Raw genomic sequence first — 15334 nt, forward strand, 5'->3', positions numbered from 1 at the left:
AATATTAAACAATCAAATTTGATGATTACATTGATAATGATAAAATCATGATAATGATGATGATGACGACGATGATGATGACGATGGTGATGACTATGATGATGATGCCGATGATGATAATAATGATGATGATGGCAATGACGACGATGGTGATGACAATGATGATGGTGATAATGATGATGACGACGATGATGATGACGATGATGACGATGATGGTGATGATGTTGATGATGATGGTGGCGGTGGTGGTGATAAGGATGATGATGATGGGTGGAGTTGTATTTAGAATAAATTCAGAGTTGCCTCAATCCTTTTCATGTTTATTTTATTTGTTTTTATATTCAGGGAGTGTTTATCTTCATCCTCTACTGCTTAATGAATGATGAGGTCAAGAAAGTTGTGGAGAAGAAACTGAATAGCATATCGGGCCGAGCATCCAACGGCAGATCGACGAAAAGCACCACTTAACCTGTTGACTCCTAAATTCTGTAATTCCCGAGGACTTTGTAAAAAGACCACCCTGTTCCAGTAGGCAATGAGTTAACATGCGCCAAGAAATGACGGTCATGGAAAGCGACGCTTAACCGGTTTTATTTTCAATCTCGATTCCGATTTCGCGAGAATTTTGTGGATTTTGTTCTGTGTCAGTTTTTCGCTTAATCAGTACAAAAGTTGTTCATCTTCATCATTTTCATCTTTTTTTTCAATTGATAGATAACCTAGCTGACAACAGGCATGATGGGTGGGTTGATTTTCTTCGAGTTTGACCAGGGGAGCATTTCATCAACATTTTTCGTCTGACAACTTTCCTTGATTTTGATTGGCTGAGGAGCAATGATCCCGTTCTCATTACCGCCCTAAAACTCGTTTACTGGTATGCTAAATCTTTGATAAAACAGGAAGTAATTTCATGAAACACTCTCAAGAACTGCGGAGTGGCATAATATGGAATAGCAATTATCTCTAGAACATTATTGATTTTTTTTTTTTTTTGGGGGGGGGTAAATTAATGTAAATAATCAGAGACATAGGATTTAAAAGTTTTCATTTGTGATGTCACGTGTGAGTGAGCAGCCCCCCCACACGGAGCTATTTTGTAAATTTCCGCAATATTATATCGGAATATATCGAAACTGATTTTCCCTGTTCATTTAATATTCATCAAGACACTCAAGTACCCACACACTCCTATGACAGAACATATTAAATCACTCTGTACCGTTTGAATTAATTGTTAATTCATATTTGCATGGATATTTTTTAGCTGCGTGTGACGTCACAAAACACTGAAAGTTTGAAAATCCATGATTCGATTATTTCTTGAATGGGTTTTCGTCCAACATTCATTAATATTTTCATTATGGATATTTATATTAATGGAAACAAACATGACGTCTTTGATATGGGCGGACTTTCACTTTATCGAAGGCAAATCATTTGACTTTTTTACTGATAAAAGTAAACGGTCTCAGCAACTATTGCTGGTATCACAAATATCATGTTATTTATTCAAATGTATATATCTCATTTTCATCACAGAACTGTAATATTATAAAACTTATTATTGTATCATCATAGAATAAAAATGTATTTTTCTTCATTGCTTTCTTGTTGAAAGTGCATCGAATGAAATTATTGGAGTATGTTTTATTTTTTAATTCAATGCATATATGATAAAGTTGTGACGTCATAAATTACAGATAAAGAAATTGCTAAGCAGCATACTAATTACGCTGACCATCTGGCTCTAAAAATAATTTCCCACTTTATTTCTTTTCTTAATAAGGTGCTACTTCTTACTCTCTAACTTCTTATTTTTCATATTTTTAATTGTATTTTTTTCTCGAAAATTTAAGGAATATAAAAGATGACCGCAGAATATGAACATGATTTGTATTGGGCTTCTCAGTACTAGATTATTTACAAACAAATATATAGATTTCATGCTCGGCGTAACTTCGTCTGTCTGTATAGCCATTTCTATGTATATACTGTAAATGCTTTGAAAGTGTTATAATGCTGCCATCATCTGCGCTCTGAATAGGGAATTTATTAAATGAAATAAATGTGCATGTAGTTTATTTCGATGGGCTTTCATTATGGGTTCAAACCATTTTACCTTGCTAAAGAAAGTCTTTAGTAAAAGGGTGCGAAGCATGATTAAATTAATTTTGTTATAAGAGAAGGTTTGAAGTTTAAAAAAAAACAATCTGATCGGCAGAGTTTCGATTTTTTTTTTTGGGGGGGGGGGGTATGACGTCCGCTGTCCTCACGATCACCATCGTAATAAAACACTCGCTTGATCAAAATAAATCTATTTGCATAATAGACAAAACGCTATTATTTTAGTATGCTTTGAATTTCATTTCATGTAAATAATTATCTTGATTATCTAATGTGCAAAATAAATGTTGAATCTACATCATCATTCATACTGTTTTTTTTTGTGTGTGTGTATGCATTCCAGATTAATTAGCGTTTTCAAGATTTTTATTTGACATTATGGGATTAAGGTACATCTACATCATCTACATCTACATCTACATCTTTGAACTCTAAATGCAAAAGATGCAATCTGGGCCCTAATCATACCCCACTCAGAGTGAGACGAGGGACCAGTTATTTTGGACCGGGAATTACATCGTTTGAGAGTGCATTATAACTCCTTATGGAGGGAACAGTTTATATTTTCAGACATTTTTTTACTCCGGAAGGAGCTATAATGCACTCTCAAAAGATGTAAATCTAACTCCAAGACGACTGGTCCCTCGTTTCACTCTGAGAGGAGTGCGATTAGGGGCCCGTAACACAAAACTTAGCAATGATCGTAAAACATTCTTCTACGATTGATTGCATTGACTACAATGTACAATCAATCGTGAAAATCAAGCGTACGATCAACGCTAACCTTTGTGTTACGGGACCCAGATTAGCTCTTTTGCATTTAATTATTGAATGATTGTCGATATAATTAAATGTCATACTATTCATTTCGTTATCATTATAAATCATAACTTTGCTATTATTCTGGAGAGCCCCGTCCCCCCCCCAAAGTTCCGTTAACAAGAAACACATTTAAAGGAGAAATAGAAAGAAATGGAAAATGAAAGGGGGTGAATAATGACATTACATCAAAATCAATCACAAAGATAGATTTTATTCTGAAAGTCCAAAATTTTCGCTCGCTAGCGACTTTTAGAAACCCCATACAGTTGCATGCTGTGCCCCTAAAATATTTGGTTCACTAAGTCACTGCTGGAAAGTGCATAATAATTCATACAGGATATAAACACATATCTTTTGTGCATGAAATGAAAACAAAATGTACAGAACAATCAAGTAAATGAATGAATGAATGAGCTTATCAATGAAGGAATTGATTTATCATCATAAATCTATACTTAATTTGTTGAATATTTGCCAATTCTGCATTCATTTCATTGACATAAACAACCAATAAATAAACCAACATAACAAAACAAATACAAATCTTCATTTTATTATAGCTAAGCCTCTTACTATTTAAAAAACATTTAAAATGCAACAAAAACTTAAGGATGGAAGTGGATGACAGCTCCGAAGAGGTTTCCGGGGGTTTTGAATACTTTATTTACCGGCCCAACACCAAAAGATCAACACCGAACTTGAAACACCCATTTAAATTTCTAACCGCGCCGTTTTTGGAAGCTTATCGGCTAGATCTCCCTGTTGTACCCTTGACGGGATGGCTTCCTTCGTTTAACCACGCAGACTGTCACTGAAATGACCACAGCTAAGATCACGACGATGACGATGGCGACGACGACGACCAGATTCAACTCACCTTGGCCTCCAGGTCTGCACTCATACGCTGATAATGTAATGTATAGTAATAAAAACAAAACAAATTAAAGCCCCTTCAAATTGAATTTATTTTGGCAAGAATTCATTTTCTATTTACAAATTTACAAATTTATTTCAAATTGTCAAGCTTGTATGGTCTTTGTAGCACGTGCATAAAGGGGGGGGGGGAGGGGCAGAGTATACCGTTATCGAATTTCGATGACTTTTTTTTTGCTTGTCAGATTTTTACAGCCTTAAAACATGTAAAATGTCGGTGACCTTTTACCTATTTTTTCTCATTTAGTTGTCAGAAAATCTTTACCCCTCCTGATGATATTTTGCAGGTAGGCCCATGGGCGTACAGGTGGGGGGCTCTTGCCCCCTGCCCCCCAAATTTTTCACGACCAAGAAAAAAAAAAGATAGAAAAGGAAAGGGATAAAGGTGAAATATGATATTATTTTCCGAATATTTGTCAAAATTTATCACAAACTTGGATTTTTGCAATAAAAATGTCGAAAATTTTCTCGATCGCTCGCAACGTCTTATTAATTTTCCGCGATACGCCATATCAAGCCCCCTCAATTTTTTTTACTCATAACGCCAGTGGGTAGGCCACTGACTGTAGAACCATGCCAAGAAACATAAGAACAAACACAAACCCTTCTATTGTTCCAATCATCATCGAAAAAGATGGATAATAAGTCATTTTTATAAATTAAACTGAATAAATTTGAATCACATGCAGTATATTCAAGAGAGCACGAATAAACTTTTTCGTGCAAGATGAATGCTATCATCCATCCTTAACATGCTTAATATCTTTACTACCACTGGATAGGAAATATATCTGACATTTCATAATTATCTAACCAGAAAAGAGTATCTTGACCGGCCCATTTCGAAAAAAAGAAATATTCAACTGTGGAAACATCACGTGATGAAATCGAATATGTCACCTGAAACAGCGAAGTAGCCCTAATTCTTCAATTAGTCAAATAATTCCAAAATTTTAATGATATATCTTCCCCATTTTCCTATTTTCATCCGTTATTTATTATACCTGACAAATAAAATCAATCAGTCGAACGGATATTTTACCTCCTGCTGTAATTAGGCCCGTGAAACCAAGACTACACCAGACACGTTGATATCGCCCTTACAATTTATGATGTTTTTTTTCCGCTCGTTCAGCAGAGCAAAACTTACAGTAAGTTTTATGTTTTTTTTTGTGTGTGTGCATGTGCGCCAAAGTAATGTCAGGGGAACCTGCAGTCCCCCTAGATACGCCCTTGTATATTGTCTTTTTACTTACATGTAGGATTTTTTCCAACAAATTAACAGGGACCTGGGAACGATTTTTTCAGTAGGGGTGCTGAAATCTCTCCTCAAAGGTGGGGGGGGGGGACAAAATGAGCTTTTTTCTTAGAAAAGAACATAGATATATAATTAAATAATTCGAGCGCGAAGCGCGAGCTAACTTTTTTTTTAAATTTCATGTATTTTGTCCTGAAAATTGAACATTTTGAGCAATGTTTGTGGTCCTGAACAAGATGCGTATGTAACAAATAATAACTGCGAGCGCGATATGCGCGAGCAGATATTTTTATTATACGCTCTGGCCTGATCGAAAGGAACCTGTTATAAGGACTGTTTGCAGTTACCCATGAAGACGAAACGTATATCAACAATCAAACAATGCGAGCGCGACGCGCGAGCTGAAAAATTTGACATTCCGACCTAAATACTGAACATTCTAAGCACTTTTTGTAATCATGAACAGGATAGGTATAACTATATAATTAATGTGAGCGCGAGCGGAAACAAAATTGATATTTCAGACCTAAAAACGAGACATTCTAAACACTTTTCTTATCATGAACAGGATAGTTATATAACTATACAATTGATGCGAGCGCGAAGCGCGAGCAAAATGAGATTCAGACCTAAAAATGGGACATCTTAAGAACAGGATAGGTATATATATAACTATACAATTGATGCGAGCGCAAAGCGCGAGCAGAAAAAAATTGAGATTTCAGACCTAAAAACGGGACATTTTATTCATATTTTGTAAATCAAGAAAATTATGGGTAATTGCATATCTTCCTACATTAATCCGCATACATTCGTAATTCCGAAGCTTCGTTATTCCGGAGGTTCGGATATTCCGAAGGTTTGTTATTCCGAAGGTTCGTATTTCCGAAAGTTCGTAATTCCGACGGTTCGTTAGTCCGAAAACGAAATGAGGTTCGTAATTCCGAAGGTTCGTTAGTCCGAAAACGAATTGAGGTTCGTAATTCCGAAGGTTCGTTAATCCGAAAACGAAATGAGGTTCGTAATTCCGAAGGTTCGTTAGTCCGAAAACGAAATGATTAACGAACCTTATTCCGTTTCGGACTAACGAACCTTCGGAACAACGAAGCTTATTTCGTTTTCGGATTAACAAACATTCGGAACAACGAGCCATATTTCGCTTTCGGATTAACGAACCTTCGGAACATCGAACCTTATTTCGTTTTCGGATTATCGAACCTTCGGAATAACGCCACAAATGTTCGGATTAACGAACCCTTTTACGTTTTCGGATTAACGAACATCGAGGTATAGGCAATTTACGTGTTTCGGAATTACGAACCTTCGGAATAAAGAACCTTCGGAATTACGAAGCTTCGGAATTACGAAGTGTAACCCATTAATCAAGTGAGCGCGAAGCACGAGCAGAAAATTTTTGATATTCTGATCTAAAACTTTATAATTGAAGCACGTTTAAAGGGGTACTCCAGACTGAATGCAATATGGTTTTAACAGATAAAGAAAAATCAGACGAACAAAAGAATGACTATTTGATCAAAATCAGACAGGAAATATGAAAGTTATTGCATTTTAAAGATTAGCATTATTCCGGTGAAACAGTTTTAGGCATGTCTTCATTAATATTGAATGAGCAAACTGATGATGTCATCCCCACTTGTTCTTAAGTATTTATTATATAAAACTAGGTTTATTCAATATTTTCCCTTCAAGGACCAAAATAACTGAATTGACAACTGATTTAGTTCATTAGATATTCTTTGCTGCAACTTATTTCAATAGAAGGGAGACATATCATTCACACTGGTATGAAAAAAAATGAAACGATTTTGATTTCATGTATTAACATAAGAAAAAGGATAGTGGGGATGTGACATCATCAACCCACCAATCAAATATTCGTGACGACATGCATATCACCATTTTCACAAAATATTGCTAAACTTCAAAATCAAATAACTTAACTATTTATTATCAGATTTTGATAAAATTTGTTTATTTTGAAAAAAATTGTATTGACAAAATGTATTTGATATATTTCCAGTACCCCTAAAAACAAGCTGCGTCTCTGAATAAACATGCGTGCGCGTGTTTAAGACTTAGACCTGGTATTTCTGGGCATTCTAAATACATTTTTTTTTATAAAATCAATAATGCGAGCGCGAAGCGCGAGCAGAAAATATTTGATATTCCGATCTGGAAAAGGGTGAATTTAAAAACTATTCCAAGTACTGTGTCGGAAAATTCTGAAGTGGGGGGGGGGGGGGGAGGGAGAGTTCTTTCAAAACGTAGTTCATTTTCATTACATTATTTCTGTCATTTATCATTCCTACCAGATTTCCAGGAGGTGCTGCCTATGGAAAATAACACACGCAGCACCCCCAACGAAAATTTTCGGGTGCTTCAGCACCCCCGCTTCCCAGGGCCATGGGGCAGGGCGAAAAAGACTGTGAAAATTTGATTTATGTTGTCTGACTTGTACTTGTTTATACAAAACACGGGGCAGTCAGACGCGCGCACACTTGGTTCGACATAACATCTGGAAGTTTCAAATCCATCCACACCCATGTCCCTCCCTGCAATCGAGTAGTATGTATGGTTATCACGTATAGCGCGCGACCACGTCTGTATCGGAGTGCCGAAGCTTGATTGAGTCGCGTTAGGCATGTTAGGAGGGATATATGTTATTGGAATATGTGAAAGACAGTACTACATGATTTGTGATTGTCGGATGTGATAATTACGTACATAATAACATATTTTTTAAAAAAATACAGAGGGAACCTGGTTTCGTGGGGGTGCTGCCTATGGAAAATAATACACGCAGCACCCCCAGGAAAATTTCTGGGGGTGCTTCAGCACCCCCAGCACCCCCGCTTCCCAGGTCCCTGCAAATTAATGTCGTCAATGGTTAACTTACCTTGTCCCCAATTATCACCTCCTTTGGTTTTCTGGACAAACGGCTGGAACAAAGGCTGGGTAAGGTTGAGCTGGAAATATGACAGGGTCAAGTTCAAGTTGGTGCAGTTGTAGTAGCTCCCAACCGGTACGCGAAAGAAGTCTATGTCCAGGGAAGAAGAAAGGGACGCTGAGGAAAGAAATAAAAGACATTTCCATTTTTATTATGTTCATCAAATGTGTCAACCAGGGGGCGATGACGCAACCACTGACAGAAAAAAAAATTGTTTGGGGAAGTAGTATTAGTAGAAGTAGTAGTAGTAGTAGTAGTAGTAGTAGTAGTAGTAGTAGTAGTAGTAGTAGTAGTAGTGGTAGTAGTAGTAGTAGTGGTAGTAGTAGTGGTAGTAGTAGTAGTAGTGGTAGTAGTAGTAGTAGTAGTAGTAGTGGTAGAAGTAGTAGTAGAAGTAGTAGTAGTAGTAGTAGTAGTAGTAGTGGTCGTAGTAGTAGTAGTAGTAGTAGTAGTAGTAGTAGTAGTAGTAGTAGTAGTAGTAGTAGTAGTAGTAGTAGTAGTAGTAGTAGTAGTAGTAGTAGTAGTAGTAGTAGTAGTAGTAGTAGTAGTAGTAGTAGTAGTAGTAGGGAGAAATGGAAGAAGAAGACGAAGAAGAAGGAGCCGGAGGAGAAGGGAGAGAAGAAGAAGAAGAGGAAGAGAAGAAGAAAAAGAAGAAGAAGCAGCATAAGATTGAATAGGAGGAGGAGAAGATGGAGATGTGAATATCAACAACAGCACTTGACTAGCAATCAATGCCATTGAGAGGAAGAACATATTTAAAACCTACAATGTGCTGCCCAAATTGTCTAAGTGTTTTTTCACAACATATGTATCATTAATTTTTTTTGCAACGGATACAAATATTTATGTTTATATATGGTATACAATTTGTTTTTGTTTGATGGAAGTGAAATAAATAAATTTGAATTTGAATTTGAACAAAATAAAAAGACATCGAAAAAGGGAAGAGGGAAAACGATAAAGGCAATCAATCAACTCACATCCTAAAGAGAACATTGAAGCAGATACTTCTCGCAGCTTGAGCGACCGCCCTCTCGTGGTGAAGTTGAGATTAATGTGCCACTCTGTAAAAATGTCTTCGGAAAACCGTAGATCGAAGGCTGCGTAGGAAGAAGAGCTGCAATTTGATCTCGACGTGTTTGCATTAGTTGGTATCTCCAAAGTCTTGCCATGAATTACCTGAAATTATAACATTCTTCGTCTCAGATTGTACATTCCAGCAATTTTCCTGATCCACGAAAAATGAAAAATAATGTGTTATTATCAATAGTGCTTTGCTGACCCTCTCGAATATGGAAAATATTATAATTACCATTTTATCTAGCTTACGTCTTTCTGAGTTGATGCCTGGTGATAACTTATACACAGTGGCGAAATGAGCCAAAAAAATTGTGGGAGCCAGATATGGCGTATCGAGCCAAATTTACAACAACAAAAAAGTTACGAGCGAGCGAAGCAAGAGAGCAAAAATTTCGACATTTTATTACAGAAATCAAATTTTGTGATAGATTTTGTCATAATATTCCAAAAATTATATCATATTTCAACTTTCTCTCTTTCCTTTTCTCTTTTTTGTCTGTATGCCTCTGGTTATACACAGAAAATGGTGCACCGTGAGTATTTAGCCATCCAGATTATGTTCTGAAATGTTCCTATTATTATGATTATTATTTGTCTGTATGATGGAAATAATCATCTGCTATTGCACCGGTCGAATGGATAATAGGGTTCCTGCAAATCAACTTTAGCAATTCGTATACTATATAAAAGAGAAAAAAAGCTAAGGATAGCATCACAAATAGTTCATTGGATAATTTACGATGACGATAAAACTATTTTACACGATTTGTCATGCCTTCAGTCATTCAATTGTGATGAGAATTGCAGCGCTTTGTAGTTCAAAGAGATTTCAATCATATTGTTTTCAACCTGTAAAAATGTTAAGAATACTTGTCTATTATTTCAATTATACCCATATGCAGTAAAATCATCTACCCGACTCACGTCTGTTATTGTCCCACCAAAGTCCATAAGCATACACAGCTTGCCATCCTTATCCTTCACTCGATATCTCGGTCCTGGAGCCGAGGTTGTTCCTCCTGATGTCACTGCACGCCAGGTTAATAGGTAGCACAAGGTAAATAAAGTTTTCGTTTTACTCAGTGTCCCGGGGGAGGGGGGGCCTCACGTATAATGCCAGTATGGGTATATACGGCAATTAAGAATACACCCCCTTTTTCACTCCTTGCCAGCCGTTCCTATCATGTTCATCCCTTTTCATTGACCAGCCCGTCCCCCCCCCCCCGTTCCTAAGCTCCCCCCCCCCCATTTCAGTCAGGTGTCAGTTCTCAAGACCCCCATTTCATATTATATTCCAGTTCCCGGGCACCCCCATTTGCATAGGGCCATCTAACTTGTATGCTCTTAAGTCCCCTATTCTCACGTGGGTATGGTTTCAGATTCTGGGGTCACACACCATCACCCTTTCAAATCCGAGTCCCTCGCCCCCCCCCCCCCCCGGGGGGGGGGTGGATGTGGGGCTCAGTGTAAGTAATTGTGATGATGCATAATTATGTCCTCGCGGGGATACGGCTATGGATATAGGCATATGTATAGCGTAATGAGTCCCCAAAAAAACAAATCGTAGGGGGCATATGGGTCAATATTTCTAAAAAGCTACAGGCGAGCCAAGCGAGCGAGCAAAATTTTGACCTTTTTTAGACAAAAAGAACGTATCGTTGTCCCCGTTTGCTCAATATTTTAAAGGAGTGACGATCGTAGAAAATAAGGTTTCAAATGATTCGGGAGAGGGCTGGATTTGATAAGGGGGGGGGGGGGTTATCTACATTCCCCCAAACTTCACTCTGATTTGAGAATCGAATTAATATTAGTTTACCCGACGGCGTGGTGCTTGATTTGTTACCAGCAGTTCCTGTTGTAAGCCCAGTACGTGTTGTAGCTCCTGTAGTCGTGTGTGCAGTAGTTGTTGTAGGCCATGTGGTGGTAGGTTTAAGTCCAGTAGTTGTAGCTCCGGTGGTCGTTGTAGTGGTATCGTTGTTGTTGGCGAAGGATACTTCCGATATGCACGTCAGTGCAACCACTTTTATCAGGATCAAGTTGAAAGGTTCAGACCATATAGATTGAAAATATCAATATAGACACGAATATTAGATTTCCAATGATATTATAGGGAAAAGATATCGATGTGAAGAGCAAACATAAAGGAATGTATGATTAATTCTTTCAACCCCTGCTTGCCAGCATTTTACTTTCATTCGCATATTAAAAAAAAAGGATTCCCGTGCTGAACCCCGAGTTATAAAGACTCTTTTAATATTACAATAACCGATTCGCAATTTTTACATCAAGTTTACTTTTAGCCATTCAAATTGAATTATTTCAGTAGCTTTAATACTTTTTATTGCCAATTTGTTTTTATGACAAGTTTTATGAAACGGGCCCGTACACAAATATGGCTTACAACTTTAGAAATAAGTCAGACAAAAGTTCGTCTTTCCTAGCTGTCTCTATATTTTTTGGTTCTTGTCCAAGTTATTTCTCCTCTTTTTCATTTTGCATGCTCCTGTCATTTATCATTTCCCTCTTCTTTTCCAAATATTTGCATCTTTCTAATGATATTTTGTTTGATAACTGGAGTACACTAATTCTTCATGTCATACATATAATATGGACTCCGTCTGAGTAACTCAGAAAGAAGTACCAACAAACCAAATGCATGTGCATGAGTTGGAAAATGTTCAGAGGAATATGAACATGCGACAATGGAGTTGCTGGTCTTTTCATAATTGTGTGTGGGATGGTGGGCGGGAGAGTGTGTGTGTGGAGTTGGTGGTAACTATACGTGTGAAAGTATGGCAGAGGTTGTGTAAGTGAAAACAACAACAAAGATTTGTGTGCTTTAGGTGTGCGTGCTCCACGGCAAAAGTGTGAGTGTGGAGGGAGTGAGAGGGGATGTGTGTTTATATGTAGGGTGTGGGTGTGAGAGTGGGTGTGTGTGTGTGTGTGTGAGAGAGAGAAAGAGGGTGGCTGTAAAAAAAAAACAATTTTGCGGGCCGAGGTGTGCATCGAGGGGTGAATGTGTATGAATGAGAGAAAGAGGAAGAGAGAGAGAGAGGGAGAGAGAGTATATGCATAAGTACCGTAGACCAAAAAATAGGTGTACGTCTATGTTTGTGTAAGGGGTGTGATTGGGAGGGTGTGTCCGTGTGTGCGAGCGCATGTATGAATGACTTGCATGTATGCATAAAACGTATTTTATCTTCAATATTCTAAAAAAATATATACATTGATACATAATATTGAATTACTACACTGAGCGCAAGCTGCTATCCAATACTAGGCCTATATCTCTTTTTTTTTTCCTGTAATTTTGTTTATTGAAAGATAATAGCTTTAACCAAAAAAGTTCCACCACTTCATACTCAAAGTTTCATGTTTCTTTTGGAATTTGAAGAACAACAATATGACTATTTCCATTACTTTCATGAAAAGATCAATAATGACATCCAAGGGTTACTCCGGGCTAAGAACATGTACATCATCATGAATATTCATTAGGTGGGCTGATGATGTCACAACCCCACTTTCCTTTTTTTATGTTATTACATGAAATTAAAATGATTTGTAGCAGTGAATATCCAATCCACTAAATCAGTTGTCAATGCAAGATTTTGGTTCTTGAGGGAAAAAAATAAACATAATTTAATGTGATACAATACAAAATAGCAAGTGAGGATATGACATCATCAGCTTACTCATTGAATATTCAGGAAGACATGCATGCATGAACTGTTTCATCATAACAATGCAAGTCTTTAAAATATCATGACTTTGTAATCAATGCCCGATTTTAATTAAATTTTCACTGTTTTGTTAGTCTGATTTTTCCTTCTCCTTTCAAATTAAAATATTTTCATGCTGGGGTAGGGTAACGATACTTGATGTACACCATTTTGTAGCTATCACGAATCCTTCTATAGTATTTCTGGTTTGGAGGGGGAATAGGTCCATGATCATGATAACGGCCTGAACATTCTTCCCGTTACACTTTTGGGGTGGAGGTGGGAGGGGGTTTGAAATGTGTTTTTTTAACCCAAGCTGGTTGCTAAGTTACAAAAGAAATGAAGAAGAAAAGGATGACGATGGAGAAGAAATAGAAAGAAAGAAAGAAAAATAGAAAAGAAAGAAGAAGAAGAAGAAGGAGAAGAAGAGGAGGAAGAAAAAGAAGAAGAAGGAAGAGGAGGAAGAGGAATGGGAGGAGGAGGGGGAGAAGGAAGAGAATGAGACAAAATAAAGCTTTACGAACTGATTCTGACTTTTCGTCAGTGGCGGATCCGGGGGGCGGCCCTTTTGAGAGCCATAGTCAATTATATTTAATGTAAATATGCCGTTCTTACGCAAGTGTGCCCCTTTGAAAGTCACATCATATTTTTAATGGCAACATGTCGTTCAGACACAACTGATTACTTTTTTTTTGCTTGTCAAAATTTTTCGATGACGAAATGACCTTCAATTTTTGGTGAAAACCCTTTTTTTTATTTTTGCTTGTCAAATTTTCCTTTGGAAAATGTGCCGCCCCCTTTTGGAAAATCTTGGATCAATCCCTGGCACCATGGAACTACGAAATAGAACCCTTTGTCATTTTGTTTGTATAAGCTGAAGGTGAATGTTTCAATGTTGCATATCAGACCGACTGCAAATTTTTAGTTAAAGGACAAGTCCACCCCAACAAAAACTTGATTTGAATAAATAGAGAAAAATTCAACAAGCTTAACACTGAAAATTTCATCAAAATCGGATGTAAAATAAGAAAGTTATGATAGTTTAACGTTTCGCTTCATTTCACAAAACAGTTATATGCACATCTCGGTTGGTATGCTAATGAGGGAACTGATGACATCACTCACTCACTATTTCTTTTGTATTTTATTATATGAAATATGAAATATTTTGATTTTTCTCGTCATTGTCATGGGAAATTAAGTTTCATTCCTCCCTGAACACGTGGAATTCCATTATTTTAACATTTTGTGCTCCAGGCAAGGAGGTCCTAATCATCAAATTCGTAAAAATTGAAATATTGTAGAATTCAAACAATAAAAAACAAAAGAAATAGTGAGTGAATGACATCATCGACTCTCTCATTTGGATGTAACTGGCTCATTCATATAACTATTTTGTTAAAAATAAGCGAAACTTTGAAATGTCATAACTTTCTTATTTTACATCCGATTTTGATGAAATTTTCAGCATTGTGCTTGTCTGATTTTTCTCTATTGATTCAAATCAACATTTTTCTGTGGTAGACTTGACCTTTAAAAGTATTATTTCACCGTTTCAATGGAATCATGACAAAATTTGTTGAACTTTATTTAGAAATATCAAAAGTCTGGGCTCACATTCTATGCTGTAGGACTATATTTTAGTTCCTCGTAAAGTCGTTTTAAATCTAACGAAAAAATTACATCCTGCTATTTGTATAATATAGGGAGGATTAGAAATTTAGACCTATGCGCTGAGAAATTACCTATGGTCCGACTGTTACGAGCTTGCCATTATCATGATTATTAAGAATCTAACTTCATGATCACTAACAACACGCAAAAGATACTGGAAAAGTTAAAACAAGATACGATGAGGCACAAGTTGAAAGTTTACCGGAAAGTTTTATCCAAACGTGTCTCTCATGTGCACTGACAATTTTATCCGGGAATGTCGGGTCAGGCATGACAAAATATATAACTAAACTTTAAAACAAACCATGAGACTTTTATCAATGTAATCTGATGGTAAAGTTAAATAAAATTGTTAACCAACTTCAAGGAATCAGGGTCTTACCAAGAACAATGTTGATTCGCGCCATAATCGAATACGCCAGATGGATGTTGTTTAATCCAAGATCTACCACGAAGAGTAATTTGTAATCTAGTACATAATTTCGAACGCACAAGTTTCTGTTATTTTATATACATAATATGATGGGACTGACACTATATGGTGTGGACTTTGACCGTCAAACTTTTGAGAGAGAAAAAATTCTGGTTTCCGGTGCACGTACGGGTCGGAACTCCGGAAGCGCTGCGCAATCACGACAAGAACCTCCTAGACTTCCCTAGACTTTCGAAAACTACTATATGAAACAGGTGACGTGTGAAAAAGGTTGCTCGACGCCATTCAGAATTATCATGTGCGGGTAGTATATACTAAACTTC

The 15334-nt window shown here is 37.0% G+C and overlaps 2 protein-coding genes across 3 annotated transcripts in view; one reads left to right on the plus strand and one right to left on the minus strand.

Annotated features, from left to right (window-relative positions):
• The window catches only part of LOC129278577 (cadherin EGF LAG seven-pass G-type receptor 1-like), a 91720-nt gene extending 89292 nt beyond the window's left edge, over positions 1 to 2428 (plus strand). For both annotated transcript variants that reach the window (XM_064110928.1, XM_064110929.1), the window contains one exon: positions 346 to 2428. In XM_064110928.1, coding sequence (XP_063966998.1) covers positions 346 to 468 — 123 coding nt within the window. In that variant the 3' untranslated portion in view covers positions 469 to 2428. The remainder of the gene's footprint in view (positions 1 to 345) is intronic.
• A 709-nt stretch (positions 2429 to 3137) lies between these two features.
• Positions 3138 to 15152, minus strand: LOC129278747 (uncharacterized). The gene is made up of 6 exons (XM_064110930.1): positions 14961 to 15152; positions 10999 to 11202; positions 10107 to 10210; positions 9083 to 9281; positions 8055 to 8222; positions 3138 to 3850 (listed from the first exon to the last, which is right to left on the minus strand). The coding sequence occupies exons 1-6, from the start codon at positions 14983 to 14985 to the stop codon at positions 3696 to 3698; spliced, it is 855 nt and encodes a 284-aa protein (XP_063967000.1). The 5' UTR covers positions 14986 to 15152; the 3' UTR covers positions 3138 to 3695.
• Positions 15153 to 15334: the final 182 nt, after the last annotated feature.

This window comes from Lytechinus pictus, chromosome 16 (genome assembly GCF_037042905.1).
Source record: "Lytechinus pictus isolate F3 Inbred chromosome 16, Lp3.0, whole genome shotgun sequence".
NCBI lineage: Eukaryota > Metazoa > Echinodermata > Echinoidea > Temnopleuroida > Toxopneustidae > Lytechinus > Lytechinus pictus.